We start from the raw sequence: 15,470 nt of genomic DNA on the forward strand, positions 1-15,470 counted from the left end.
GTGTACAGTAGAGTGCATTCTTCCCTTGCTTTTGCCAAAGACCACATAAAGTGTTGCCATGGGCCAACTTTTTCTCGTGCGCCCCACTTTGAGAACCCTGGCTTTACATTAATGTAAGAAAATCAGCTGATGAATAAAATTAACAAGTTACAGCACTTGTTTTTCATGCAGTTTTTGTAACTCAGCCACGTAAACACCCATTTCCCCCTCTGCTCCCATGATCCCCTTAAGCAGAATTAATGGATTCTGTAGATTCTTGAGTGCCGACTCAACGATTCCTTCAAGGCAAAAGAAACAGTTGCTGTGACTTGAAATCCTAACATGTGATGATGCAAAAGCCCTGAGAGTGAAGATATGTAAAGTTAGGACAATGATCAGTTAACCCAACGTGTGTCATGGTTGGTTACATGCTCGCACACCCACTCGCCCCAAGCAGGATTTAATCCTTTGGCGCACACACACGCACACACACACACAGTTTATTGAGCAGGACTTTGGCTTCTCCTTTCCTTTGTGTCTGCAGATTTCTTCAAACAACTCCACCAAACTGAATGTGAGTATCTGCAGCGATGCATATTCTGAGTTTAACGATGAAAGTATTTAAAAATTGTAAAAAAAAGTTTGTTTTTTTCATTATGCTCATAGCCATTTATTCAGAATAGTTTATTTTGAGACTATTTGACTTTTTTTTAATAATAATAATGTGTTCATAAGGTAAAGGAACAAATTCAGGGACTTGGAGAACTGTCTTTTGTAGCACTGGTTTCAAACTATTATTTTACAGTTTCTTTGATCAGTGTCTCCACTGCATGAAGTTTCTATTTAAATAAACAATGCACTGGTCAGATGTTTTCTCAGGTTATGTAATAGATCACAGTGCGGTAGGTGGTCGTGTTTTGTTTGCTGTATGTTTCATATCTGACGCAGATTGAAGCCAGACTATTTAAACATCTTCTTATACGCTGCACTTTGCATGTAACTTGTTCCATCTCACAGAAGTGACTGTCTGAATAAAACAATGAAAAGATAAGCTCCTTAAAATAGGAGTAAACATTAGCCCAGTAGTTAAGTGCTGGACCTTTACTGGGATGCTTCATGATGGTGACACATTATCAGATCTGGGATCTTAAGGTTTTATTCAGTTTAATTATTTCCAGTTCTTTGCAGATGGAATGACACAGCTAAGCCAATAAAGTATTTTCTCCATGAGAGCTATCGGAACAGTCAAATAAACATAGAAGGTCACGCATTACTTTAACTGGAAGCACTGCTTGCCAAGTTTGATCCTAATCAGAACCTCAAACCATAAAGTCTTAATACTTTATGGTTAAACTTTTTGTCCCCACCATACACCATTTTTCAGCCTTTGGCTCTCGGAGGAGGCGGACGCACTTTTCTCCTCTCCCTTATCTTTCCTGCTAGTTCTTATGTCCTTGTCTAGTCTCGTGTCTTTTTTGTATTACTTTCCCTGGAACACTCTCTCACAGTCTGTGTCTAAAACCTAAAAGAGAATTATGGATTTGATCAACTGGTCTCTGAATGCTATTAACACCCTTTAACGAGAACTCTGGGCTCGGGAGAGCCCGAGTGCCCTGGAGGGACTTTCCCTGCCGGATAGACGATGGACGGGTGGCAGAGGATCGGCCAGGACGCTGAAGATATCTACCTATTCGGAACCATGATAACAGGGTTCTTGCTGATCGGAGCTGGCTTGGCCCTGGCTTATCGGAGAATTAAGAAAGCGGAACTGGCTGTTCAAACCCCCACAAGGCTGCCCGCTGGGATTGGAACGACAGGTATGACTTCTCAGAAAGGGCTCACTGAAGGCAGCATGGTTAAGAGCTTGGAGGCGCTTATGACAGCAGTGAATGCTCAGAATAACACCTTTGAGCGTATGTATGTTGGATTACATCAGGAAAGAATCAACTCAGAACAACATCTCTGGGCGGAGCTGGATTACACCTCGGATCAGTTGGCTGCGGTCGTGAGGTCTCAGAATCTGCTATGTGAGCAAAAAGAGTGACAAGACCACAGAATCGACGGCTAATAACACCACGGAGAAGCTCGCAGCTATTAACGGGAGACTGAGAGACCAGTGTCGGAGTGTTAAAAAACAGCTTGAAATTCTCAATTACCATCATAACCCGGCTACCCCTTCGGCGCCAGCTCAAGGCTGGAGCCGAACAACAACTCCCTGATAACGACTGTGTTGAGTCTGTTCCTTCCCATTCCCTACAAGGCCACCTGGGTTGGCTGGAAGACCGTTTACTTAGCCTGGCAGGGCGAAGGACACTGTCTCAGCTGAACTATGGACACGCACACACATACATATACTGATACTGATAAGCACTCACTGACGCATCACCCTCTCTACCCCGGATCCAACGCCACCTCCAACGCTTACCTCCCCCATGATGTGGACATCGGGTCAGCTGGAGGCGCAGTCGAAAGATTGTAGCGGTCCCAGATCAGATGTACACACTGGAACTCTTTCCCATGTTGCTTGTCTGTGTTTATTGTGTTATGGTGTGTTGATACCTGTGCATTCCTGTATTATCCTTTTGTGTTGCACATTTCAATGTTTTTTTTCCTCGCTACCTGGCCTGACCTGTCTCCATATTATATTAACTTAATGAAAAATGTTCTAAAAGACACAAACACATTCAACAGGTCCAGCTCAATAAGTGCAATACACCAGTTCAAGAAAGCAAAGGTCCCAGTTTCAGACTTCATCAATATCCAAATAAATAGGTTATTCAAAAATCGCCACTGTTATAGTTGTTGTGATGAGGAAAATTAGGCACAGAGGCCAAAATCACTGTGTCTTTCAAAGTTTGTTTCTCTGGACATTGGCTGGTTTTTCAGTACAGTCCTAGACCTTTGATGCATTCATGCATTAAAGAAAAAACACACATCAAAGGATGAACCAGTGACTTGGCTTTGCAAAACAGCCAAGTTAGCAAAGAACCATTTTAGCTTGTATCTTTAGGCACTTTGTTACTAGCAGCCTGTTGCAAACACATCATTTGTTCTCATTTCTTTACTTGAATCTATGAAATATCAACAACACAACAGAGACAAAATAGCATTATGGTACCAAAGAGCAATTAGATGATCAGTGCATCCTTTCAAGCAAAACCTTTGCACAATACTGCATGACACTGTATAAGAGCTATAGTTTAACATTAGAGGATATGGGGACAATTTTGAGCTAGGCTGAGGTGTTTACTACGGTAACTGCAGTTTTTGAGAGGTTCCTTCCTCATTTTATTGGGTTTCTTTCATTAATAATGTTCTTTGTGTAGAGTAAATCATCAATATATACATTATATGGTATCTATATCATTTATAATATGAGTGATCACAGATATTCTTACAACATTTCAGAATTTTAGATGCTGAACCCAGAAAACATTTAAGAGCAATTTGAGGTCTATTTGTTAAAAAAGCTAGAATGAAACACAACAGCTAATGTTCTGAGTCATCAAATTTTATTGTTAAATATGAGATTTCATTATAAATAAAATAAGTAAGGTCTACTTTAAACATCTTGTTTGTCTCATTCTAGAAACCCACCTAGCAACATGTCCCTTCTCACTCACCTGTTGGCATGTTTGTTCGGTATGGGCTCCTGGGTCTCCATCAACGGTCTGTGGGTGGAGCTGCCTCTGATTGTCCCCCAGATCCCAGAGGCTTGGTACCTGCCCTCCTACCTCTCAGTCATCATCCAGATGGCCAACATCGGGCCTCTCTTCGTCACTCTGATGCATCGTTTCCGACCAGGCACCCTGAACGAGAGAGCTGTCATATATGTGATCATCGGCCTGGGCACTGTAGCAACTTTCCTGCTGGGATTCTTCTGGAAGGAGACTGTGGTTGTAGCAGGTGTGGCTCGCAGCGTGCCTCTCCTTGTTTTAACTTTCTTCCTCGCTGCTGTTGACTGCACTTCCTCCGTCACCTTCCTGCCCTTCATGATGCGTCTCAAGTCTCAGTATCTGACCACCTACTACATCGGGGAGGGTGTGAGTGGCCTGCTGCCGTCTCTTGTGGCTTTGATCCAAGGTGCAGGGATCGTCCACTGCATAAACAGCACACAGTCTGTGAACTACACCCTCAACATTCCCAACGGTTCTGTGACCTCTAACCTCCAGGCCCAGTATCAGCCTGCAAACTTCTCGACTGAGGTGTTTTTCTTCTTCCTCAGTGCCATGATGCTGGTGTGCCTGGGGGCTTTCCTGCTCCTGAACTACCATCCATCTGTGGCCAGGGAGCAGCCAAACAGCAGATACACCAACAGAGTGAAACAAAAAACAAAAAACAGGGAGTTGGTCGAGCAGAAGCCAATGATGGATCCTTACAGACCAGAAAACCAGAAGCCCAGAAGCAGCTTTGGCACCGGCTCTTACAGCTGGATGGAGGTGTTTTATATCTTTGGGATTCTGGCCTGGGTGAACGCTCTGAGCAACACGGTTCTTCCCTCGGTGCAGTCCTACTCGTGCATGCCGTACGGGAACAACGCCTACCACCTGTCGGCCAGTTTAGCTGCGTTGTCCAACCCTCTGGCATGCTTCATCGCCATGTTCTTACCAATCAGGTAAGTGTGCCATTGGCAATTTTAACAAGGTAAATGCTAAAACAATAATAAATCTTCAGGACTCTTTCATATTCTCCATAGTTTTTAATGCAAAAATAATGGAAATGTTTGAATAAAACTTGCTTAAACCCTCTTACAGGAGACACTTTTATATTTTTCTAATGCTATTTAGCTTTTTCTCTGTTTAAGCACAACTAATGTCAAATTCCTTTATAGTTCATCTGGCCCCTCCCCCACAGCTTCACATGTTTGTGCCACATTATATCAACCTTAGAGCATCTGTAACTGCAGTCGGGATGTCATTTGTTTCATTTCACAGATCCCTGCTGTTCATGGGAGCCCTCACAGTGATTGGCACTGGAGTTGGAGTTTATATTATGATCATGGCAGTGCTGAGTCCATGCCCAGTGCTGGTTAATGATACCTCAGGTGGTGTTATCATTGTGAGTGCACTGGTAGACGTCTGTTACTCAAACAATTCACAGTGTTTCCTGTTGGGAGACAAGTTGCACTTCTTTACCTTGTGATAAGCAGAAACACAGCAGCACTCACCTACTTCTGTTCCACAGGTGTTGGCCTGGGTCCTCTTTATTCTCACCCTGTCCTATGTGAAGGTGATTATTGGGGTGATCCTCCGTGATGAAGGCCACAGCGCCCTCGTGTGGTGTGGAGCTGTAGTGCAGCTGGGCTCTCTGCTGGGAGCTGTGACCATGTTTCCTCTGGTCAGTGTGTACGACTACTTTTCATCCGGAGACCCGTGCAACACAAAATGCTCCTGAAGTCACAAAGAAGACACTGGAAACAGACTCAGTAATGACTCGCATGTTTGTGAGTGAAATGAGAAAAATCTGTTTATATATTCCTGCTTTTGCTATGATCCAACGAGTACATGTATGTATGTATTGAGCCAGATAAGTATGATGTTCAACATGGGACAGGTCAACAGTGCTAGTTAGTCTGAGTTAGTCTGAATCCCAGAATCTTATTTCAGTTAGTTTGGCTGATCTTCTGTCTGATAACAGCTTTGGGATTTTCACATGTTCTGGAGCATGAGCAGTGCGCTATAAATTATGTTTAAAAGTGGGGACAATAACAAACTTTGAGCCATATTAAATGGGGCAACTTAGGCACAATCACCCAGAAGTGCGTACGGGCGTTCTGCAGGTGATCCATGCACTAATTTAAATAATAACCATTATTTTGCTGACTGCAGCGCAAATTAGCAACCAAAAGCCAGCAGACCTGATGTGTGAGCAACTTATCTGCGAACCATCTGGGTGAACTCTTCTGCTACAAACTGCTGGGCCTGTGTGGTCCTGGCCGATGGCAGATGACGTATGATCAGGTACTTATTAAAGTCACTATTAGATACCGTAACCCACAGACAATCTATCACACTGACACAGCTCTATTATCAGCAGCATTTCGAGAGACATTTCAATTTTGCATGTGAGCGGTGTGATACGAGAAAGAAGTCAAATAAAATGTGTGGGAAGTGCTGAAAGAAGAAACACAGAGAATTTCTTATTGTACACTGATTTTTTGTAGGTTAAAACCAACAACATTGCAAATCCACTGGCTGGCTGTAAAAGCCAACTTAGCTGTCTCTGAAACAAAATGCATCTATTGCAGGTGTTTGGGATCCTCCTGTTTAAACCATTCAGTCATGCCAGTTATAAACACCTTTTAACAATGAAGGAGGTTTTTTTTTTTTTTTTGCAGGAGCAGAGCACCAATAGAACTGCTCCTGTGTAATTAAAGGAGTAAAGTTGGTCCCAAAGAAATGGAACTACATTTACTGTTTCAGTTTGTGGTTTTAGTGTAGTGACTACTGTAATGATTAAGCAATGTAACATTTTATTGGTTTTTAATAAGATGTTTTAATCATGCTGTGTACAGTATTACATAAATAACATAATTATTACATTAAAGCAACAATTTTTTTTAAACTGCACATGACCTGATTTTTATTTATTTTAAGTAAACAACTCATAAATACAACATGATTCTTACAACCTACACTTAAACATCGGCTCCTCTAAATTTACGTGATATTCTCAAAACAACAAGCAAAGCAGAAGGAATCTCAACACACAGTTTCTTGTGGCCATTTTCATGTGAATGTACAGGAACAGCACAATATTACTTCTGTTCTATTAAATATTATACCACTGCACAAAGTCATTTATGAATATAGACAGTACTAAAATCTGATCATTCAGCTTTCCCTCTCTACTTGTCAAAGTCAGCAGCACACAGTATTAGTACAGATCAGGCTGTGACATAATCAAATAAAAAAAAAAAAGAACATTTACGGTAAACAGCAACTCTGAAATTCATCCTGTGTTACTAACAGACAAAATATTTTACCCCACATGGTGTAATGTGTATTATAATATATAAAAAACAGTTAAACAGCACACAGTTCATTAAATAGTTTAAAGAAGGCCTCCTATTGAAAACAAATCTCTGCATTTGCTAACAGAAAGACATTTCTAAATAAGGAGCTGAGACTATTTCTTACAGCTCCTTGCTTTAGCTAACCTCTGTATTCATCTTACTCTATCCTTAGCATCCTCCTCTGTAACAGCCTTCTCCATGTCCCTTTTCACTGCACTGAATCTTCTGAGGTCTTCCTATTTTTTTCCTGCCTGGAGGCTCCATATTCAACATCCTTTGGCCAGTATATCCACTCTCTCCTGATTGATAGATAGATAGATAGATAGATAGATAGATAGATAGATAGATAGATAGATAGATAGATAGATAGATAGATAGATAGATAGATAGATAGATAGATAGATAGATAGATAGATAGATAGATAGATAGATAGATAGATAGATAGATAGATAGATAGATAGATAGATAGATAGATAGATAGATAGATAGATAGATAGATAGATAGATAGATAGATAGATAGATAGATAGATAGATAGATAGATAGATCTTAATTAATCCCTCAGGTAGGTTTCTCTGAGAAACAGCCTCTCTAACAATGTCTCCAAAGTCAAACTGAGTCGTCCCTCTGAAATAATTATTAATCTTTTCCATTCTGCTTAAACCAAACCATAGCAGGTCTCACGACCATCTTTTAAACCTCTTTCACTCTTGAAAGTTTCCTCTTTCATCTCTAAGACTCATTTTCACCCACTCCACGCTGCCTGCACTCCCATCCTCATCCATCTGGTCCCCATTGCTTCGGATGGTTGACCTCAGGTATTTAAATGTATCTACTTTACGTTATTTGGAGTTGTGGTTGCTCGTTTTCCTTTTGTTTGCTTTGTTCATTTGTCTCTTTTAATTCTATTTTTTTTATACTTTTTCAACATGTTCAAAATAAAGATTCAATTAATCAAAACTTTCACTATTTCTGCTCCTTGCATCTTTGCTGTTATACCCATCACCCTCCCATACATATACCTGTCTATCACTCTATCTAAATGCCCTTAACTTGAGTTTAAATGACAAGAATGGACTGATAGACAGTCATCTGGCTTTCATTTCTCTCTTTAAGCAGAGGCGCAGCTTCCTTTGGGTTGACAGGTAAAACAATGGATGTCCAAGACTAGCAATAGACACTAATGTTATACACATAGGTATTACTGAACAACTATATGCAGGTTGGTGCAGATACATGAACATTTGCAATATGATTACTGGAATATAACATGACAAGTTGATGAATGTGGTAGCCCGGATGGTTAGGAAGGCTCTTTTCTTGGCAGGATGCAGCTCATCTTTTTCTGGTGCTGATTTCATCAGTGTTATCAAGATGTTTCTGTTGTAGTAGATCATCATTGTGCAACTGAATAACACCAGAAAACGTGGGATAGCTCCTAATACCTTAGCTGTCAGAGAGGGGATATTAATTAGATTACTTGTCAAAACAGTAACTGCAGTAAGGAGCCACACTGTCAGAGCACACATCTCCCTGAATTTGTATTTATTCAGCAGATGGTAAGATGTGGGGTAAACCACAGCAATATATCTCTCCATGCATATAAAAACCAAACTTGATGCGCCTCCTGTTTGTGCGTAGGTAAGCAAAACCTTGAGCAGTATTATCTGGTACTGTGGTAGCAAAAACAGGTAAATTAAATGAACAAAGGATGTAAAATAATGCACAGTGTGGAAGATAGCTAAATTACAGTTGAGGATATCTATAGCCTTCTTGGATGTGAAGATGATCCACAGCAGTTTCCCTACCACTGCTTCCCCGATGATAAAAGTAAAGATGTCAATCACTGAGAGCATCACTATGTGAGTTGGTGCAAAAAGACATTGCTCAGCTTTGCTGGAGTTGAATGTGGCATTGCTGGATAAATTCTCCATCTTACCAGACTGTAGTTGAAAACAGAGAGAAGAAAAATCAGTGAAAAGCTGCCAATAGAGGTTTAAAGATTCAAATGTTTTACATATCCACTCACCAAACACTATTAGGTACACTATGTATTTGAAACCACCTCCCTCTTCTCCTTCCCTTTAGCACTGCCTTAATTATTATAACAATTATTACAATAAGGCATTTTTGCCCAGAGGACTGCCGCTCATTGGATATCTTTTCATTTTCAAACTATTCTCTGTAAATTCCAGAAATGTTCATGGGGAAAGACCAGCAGACCAGCGTGTCTGGCACCAGCAACTATGCATCATTCAGAGTCATTTAAATCACCTTTCTTCTCAACTTCAGCAGATGGTCTTGATCATTCTACAAGCCTAAATGTATTGAGATGCTGGCATGTGATTGGCTGACTAGATATCAGCGTCAACGAACAGTTAAACAGGTGTACCTAATAAAGAGACCAATAAGTCTATATGTTGTAATATAAATGCTAGGGTATTATATAAATACAGAAATGCCTACTGTATAAAAAAATGTGTTTTAATCATTTACATTTTTATATTTTTTGATACAGTTTCAACTTAGTTGTCCTACCAGGAAATAAAAAAAACATATGCAACTTTATTTATTGATTTTGATCTTCAAAAAGATTTTTTAAAAAAAGAGAAGAGAATCTTTACTGTACTAACGGAGTTTTCAAAACACAAGCATTTTTGAGAATCAGTTGTAACATTGTGACCTTAAAAATCTGTGTATTATTAACTTTTTCTTTAAAAATAAGGCTTAAATAAGAAGACGACAACAGACATGACATGAAATGACATTTATGAATATAATCAGACAACAAAAAACACTGAAACTCAAAGTCTGTGCTTACCAGGTGTGTAAAGCTGCTGCTTGAAGGCCAACAAAAATGACAGACTTTACAGCGCACACAGTACAAATGACACCTGATTTCCCTAAAAGGCGACAACTGGGTTAAAGGCAGGCAAGCAAAACACGTCCTGATTTTCCTACTGGCAAAGTGTGAAGGATGTTCGTGACGGTACTGGCTGTGACATTCTCAAACATAAAGGAAAAACAAATGTAAAGAAACCAGCAGCTGAGTGCTGAGATTTATTGTGTTAGGCAAAGCAGAAATCCCACAGACCACAAGGTGTCAGTGTGGACCATAACTGAGAAAGAAATCCTGCACGCTGCACTGAAAGCACTATCAGGAGCACACAGGTTATCACACAAGACTCAGAACAGTACTTTTATTTTTCTTTCTGAATATACATTTTATGTTGCTGCATCACAAATGTTTCTGCTTTGGAAATGAATGGTTATGTTATTTATTTATTTTTAGCTCCAATCAAACACATTTGTTAATGAAGAGCAGATACTGGTTAACACTGGACGAGTCAGGAGTTAATGGTTGCAGGATTGATTTCTGCTTTCACGCAAGAGCTCTGATAATCCCAAGAACACTTAGTTGTTGTAAAAAGTATCAATATTTTTTCTGGTTATATCATGTCACTTTATATTAATGATGTTTCTCTGTTAGTGTGATAAATGTAGCCTATATGAGAGATGTAGCCACTGTGATTTTAACATCGCTGTTTCCATATCAGATTTTCAGAGTCAGACGAAATCATGCTTGGATGGTTGTTCTAGTATTTTATGTCCCCATTACTTTGCAGGTATCTGTTAATGTGCATCGCTAACCGAGCTTACTAAAGTTAGGGGGTAATTTCCCGTATATAATGTACATAGCATGCTAGTGAACATGTCATGGTCACTTTTGGATCAAGAAAATGAAGATAAATGAAGATACATCAGCTATAAACTTAAAGTTCAGACTTCAAAATGGACAAAGTGATGACTTCACAGTGCCAGCATCCACCTTTTTATACAGTCAATGGTCAGATTTCTCAAACTTAAGCCGAAGGAGAAAGGAGCTTTTCTCTTTATTTTCACCTTGACCTTTATAGTCCTTATAACCTTCCTAACACTGATGAATACATCTGTTGGCAAGAAATGCCACCGCAATAATGGCTAAACAGCTATGAACCAGTACATCAATGATGCAGACATTAATCTGGAACATTTTTCCTTGTAAAATAACAAAAAAGGTCCTCAGTCATACGTTGGCTTCCTAAACTGGCACTCTCAAAACTTAAGAAGTCAACGTCTAAATGTTAACTCACTGAGGGCTAGAATCATCCAGGCTTCCACCCCACACTGCAAACACAACCGCCGAATTTTGGATTCAGTATGTAAAATAAACACTGCATTTGGTTGTTAGAACTAAAATAAATACAATAAAAAATACTGCGAGTTGGCAAAAGTACTCGTTTGAATCACGAACACCCCAATTTATATATAAGTGTGTGTTTATCACGAACGCGTAAAATAAACACACTGACAACTATAGTAAGACTCAGTATAAAGAACTTATAAACACTGTCACTCACTGTTTCACTGCTTAAATTTAATTCTGACTTAGGAAAAAACACACATGCAATGTATCAAGGTTTGAGAAGTTTTTTTTTAACAGATATTTTTACTGAGAATTTTTCTTTAGTGTTCATATTTTACTTTTACCGTAATAAAAGGCACCCTTTGCCCTCCATTCATTTCAATTCATTCAAATTCAAATTTTTATTTGTCACGTACACAGTCATACACAGTACGATATGTAGTGAAATGCTTGGACAACTGCTCGTGACCTAAAGAAAACAAAAAAGGAAAAGGCTATGAATAAGATAGGAAATAAATATGAAAAATTAAAAAGGGTAAATTTAACTAGGAAGGAATAGAATATAAATTAAGGTTAAAAATGAAATAACTGTACAACACAAATTAGAATGAAGGGTAAATTTAACTGGGAAGAATAAGATAAAGATAAATATATAAATTAAAGTTGAAAATAAAATAACTGTACAACAAAATACACAATATAGAACTATATAAGAATGTATGAAGAAATCTAAATATAAATAAATATATACACAATAACAGCAGCTGTACAAGTATTAACCGGAAATGAAGAATATAGTGACCAGTGTTGTGCAAAACCAAAGTCCAGAAAGTCCAGTGTGTGTGTAAGAACTATATGTGTGGGTCAGTACTGTGTGGTGGTGTGATTGAGAGACCGTATCGCCTGCGGGAAGAAGCTCCTCCTCAGTCTCTCTGTGTTGGTCTTCAGGGAGCGGAATCGCTTTCCTGACCTCAACAGAGAGAACAGTCTGTTGTTGGGATGGCTGAGGTCCTTCACCATCTTCCTGGCCTTGGTCCAGCACCGCCTGCTGTAGATTGAGTGCAGGTGTGTGTGACATGGACCATGACAGGTCCTGCGTGATGTGAACTCCGAGGTATTTGAAGCTGTCCACTCTCTCCACTGGGCACTCGTTGATGACGGGGGTCTGGTAGTTCCTCTCCTGCTTAGTGCTGAAGTCCACTATCAGCTCCTTTGTCTTACTGACGTTTAGAAGGAGGTTGTTCCTCTGGCACCAGTTCTCCAGATTCCTAATCTCCTTCAGGTAGGCCGTCTCGCTGTTATCAGAGATCAGGCCCACCACGACGGTGTCGTCAGCAAACTTGATGATGGTGGTGGAGCTGGTAGTGGCCACACAGTCATATGTGTACAAAGAGTACAGCAGGGGGCTCAGAACACACCCCTGGGGGGCTCCAGTGCTGAGAGTGGTGGAGGCTGAGACATGTCCGCCCATCCTTACTGCCTGTGGTCTGCCAGTTAGGAAGTTGGAGATCCACTGACACATAGATGAGCTGAGTCCCAGATGCTCCAGCTTGGTGGTGAGTGTGGAGGGAATTATGGTGTTAAATTCATAACATATTTAAATGAATACACTCTTGGAACCTGATTTGTATATGATGTGTAACATGGAACATGACTGACATGACCTAGTTACCTTCAACAACAACATTTGACCCAGTGCTTAAAGCAAATATCAGCTGAGGTTGATCTTTATGCACAAACCGAGGTGAAGTGGAGCCTAACATGATCGTCTCACGATTTAGAGGATGTTTCAGAGCAAGGAAACTCAGATTACAGCCCCTCCCATGTAGATAACTCTGAGCCAGCAAGCGAGACATTTATCCTGAAGGCTTTTGTGACTCCTTGCATGCAAAAAGCGACACCACCTTTTTACAGCAGCTTCAGCGGCACCGGTAAAAGGATCACAGCGTGGGTCTGGCCTTAATCAAGAAGTCACAAAAGAAGCCAACATAAGAGGACAGGAAAGGTGGAGATGCAACTTCTGCTCTGCAAAAATAAAACAAAATGAGGAACAAATGTGGGAAACACATGCAGTACTTCAAGGTTTCCTACCACTGCTATGAATCCACAGATTGACAACTGAAGTCGAGTTAGAATTGACAATTATAAATGACAGTTATGAAAAGTTTTTTTTTTTTAAAAAGATATAGCAGCGAGGGCAGCATTTAATGGTTGTAATGATTATACACAGTTATCTAATGAATCCCAACAGCTGGCTGTTATGTTTTCATATCTTTGGTAAAAGAGGAGAGGATATTGTGTGCTGTGAAAGCTAAAATAACACACTCTCTGTGCTCTTTGAAACATTGAGGATTAATAATAAATGTATTTATGCCAGATATTATAAATTCTGAACAGATCTGTAGTTCAAAGTTCAGTATAACAAACTTATTACGAGGGAACCTTTGGTCCATTACCTTTACCATATTACCAGTATGTAAACTAATGATTTCTTTTAGTCTTTTTTCTAACCTAAGGCGATGAGACAAATTGCCGCCTTTGTTGTGACAACACACATAATGTACATATAAAACTGCTGATTTCATTCCTACAGTAAAACTGAGACAACGCAGATCAAAGAGATGAAGGCTTATTTATTGACAAGTACACAAAATATGACAAAGGAGAGTTATGAGTTACTGACAAAGAGTAACCTTCTCCTCTGAAACATTTCAGTATGGCTTCTCTCATGCTCTTCAGTTACACAGATTAAGACTCATAAATACATATAAAACTGGGAACAAGTGTGCGAGCGCTGACAAATTAGCAGGTAAACCACAGTATGCAGTATGTAACCGTCTAAAACAAGCTGTATGATAAACGTGAATAAACGTTGAGCTCATGCTAAGAGAATAAATATGAAAATACAAAAACAAAAATGTGTGTATATTCGTATTGCTGTTCACCGCTGCAAAGTAATCTTTGGATTAGAGATATGACGGTGAATGTTTACATTCTCTCAGAGATTAATGCTACCTGCATGTTGCATAGCTTCCAGGGAGTAATAAAAGTCAAGCTTCATCAAAACTGAGATGATTTTTTTTAAAAAGTCGAACCAGTATTACTGCAGCTAACATTTTATTTGTTACTTTTCAAGTCTGTATGTATTCTTTTTTATTAAAAATGACTAAAAAAAGGTGTAAAAAGCAGTTAACGGCTGGGTTGGAGGAAATGACTTGTCAACTTAATGCAGTGGCTGAGCCAGACAAGTTTATGGGGTGGCCAGGCAGAAACAGATGACTATTTATTTTTCCAGCTTAGCATTTTTTTTGTGTCACTTATCATTTGCTTATGCAGGCATGTAGTAGCACATTATGAGGGCTCATTTAACACTCAGTTACAATTAGAAAGTCTTATGCTGCTAAATTGAAGCTAAAGTTCATAAGATAATTACAATTTCAACTGATGGATGAGCTGTTAAAATGGTCATGGTGTTTACAAAAAAAGTTCTGCTAGAAAAATAGAGGTTACTAAATGTAACTCCAGTTCTGTGATTATTTGCATCCCTCTTAAACAAGCTGAGAGCCATTCAAAGAGAAATATTCCACTTCCTATTAATGCTATTGCACAAAAACTGGTTTGCAGCCGGGCTTGCAACAGATAGTCATCAATGATTAGGATTCAGTGGATGGCTAAGATAATTATTTATACAAGCATGCTAGACAAAACCCCCATTTCTACTTTGCTTTTTGCTGATACAGTACCGATAATGGATGAAAGTATTGGGACACAGCTCTCAATCGTTCAGGTGTTTTCAGTCTCATTGCCACAGGTGTATGAAATTAAGCACCTAGCCATGCATTCTGCCTTTGCAAACATTTGTGAATGAATGTGTTGTTCTAAAGAGCTCACTGAATTTGAGTGTGGTACTGTAAGGGGATGCCACTCTTACAAACAAGTCAGTTGCTTTCTTCCCTCCACAATCAACTATAAGTTGTATTACTGCAAAGCGGAGGTGTGTCAGACCACGTCAAGCTACAGAGCAGGTTTGCTGTGCATTCTGGGTACAAGTCGCCAATGCATAACTGCAGAGCTCCAAACCTCCTCTCACATTAACAGCACAAAAACTGTGTACCAGGAGTTTCGTGGTGTGGGTTTTAATGGCTGAGCAGCTCCTGTAAGTGTAATGTGTAGGTGGTCCAGTGCTTTTGTTCATAAGCTGTATGCCCAAATTGAAATAAAATAACACACTCGCTTTTTGGTTTTTCTGAAAGGAAACCAATTTTGCCCAAAACACTAGCCATTTGCTAG

At 39.6% G+C, this 15,470-nt stretch overlaps 1 protein-coding gene across 1 annotated transcript; it reads left to right on the plus strand.

The window, feature by feature from the left end:
* The first annotated feature begins 421 nt into the window (after nt 1-421).
* On the plus strand, nt 422-6,548 carry slc52a3-2a (solute carrier family 52 member 3-2a). Its single transcript, XM_026156820.2, has 4 exons — nt 422-553; nt 3,569-4,594; nt 4,914-5,037; nt 5,164-6,548. Exons 2-4 carry the CDS (start codon nt 3,585-3,587, stop codon nt 5,371-5,373), a joined length of 1,344 nt encoding a protein of 447 aa, XP_026012605.1. The 5' UTR covers nt 422-553; nt 3,569-3,584; the 3' UTR covers nt 5,374-6,548.
* Nucleotides 6,549-15,470: the final 8,922 nt, after the last annotated feature.

This window comes from Astatotilapia calliptera, chromosome 22 (genome assembly GCF_964374335.1).
Source record: "Astatotilapia calliptera chromosome 22, fAstCal68.1, whole genome shotgun sequence".
NCBI lineage: Eukaryota > Metazoa > Chordata > Actinopteri > Cichliformes > Cichlidae > Astatotilapia > Astatotilapia calliptera.

Bases quoted from the DNA above. Each gene is read 5' to 3' on its own strand.
- slc52a3-2a (XM_026156820.2), top strand. From the start codon at position 3,585: ATGTCCCTTCTCACTCACCTGTTGGCATGTTTGTTCGGTATGGGCTCC. The intron at 4,595-4,913 runs GTAAGTGTGCCA...TTCATTTCACAG, and splicing joins GCCATGTTCTTACCAATCAG to ATCCCTGCTGTTCATGGGAG. The intron at 5,038-5,163 runs GTGAGTGCACTG...TCTGTTCCACAG, and splicing joins CCTCAGGTGGTGTTATCATT to GTGTTGGCCTGGGTCCTCTT.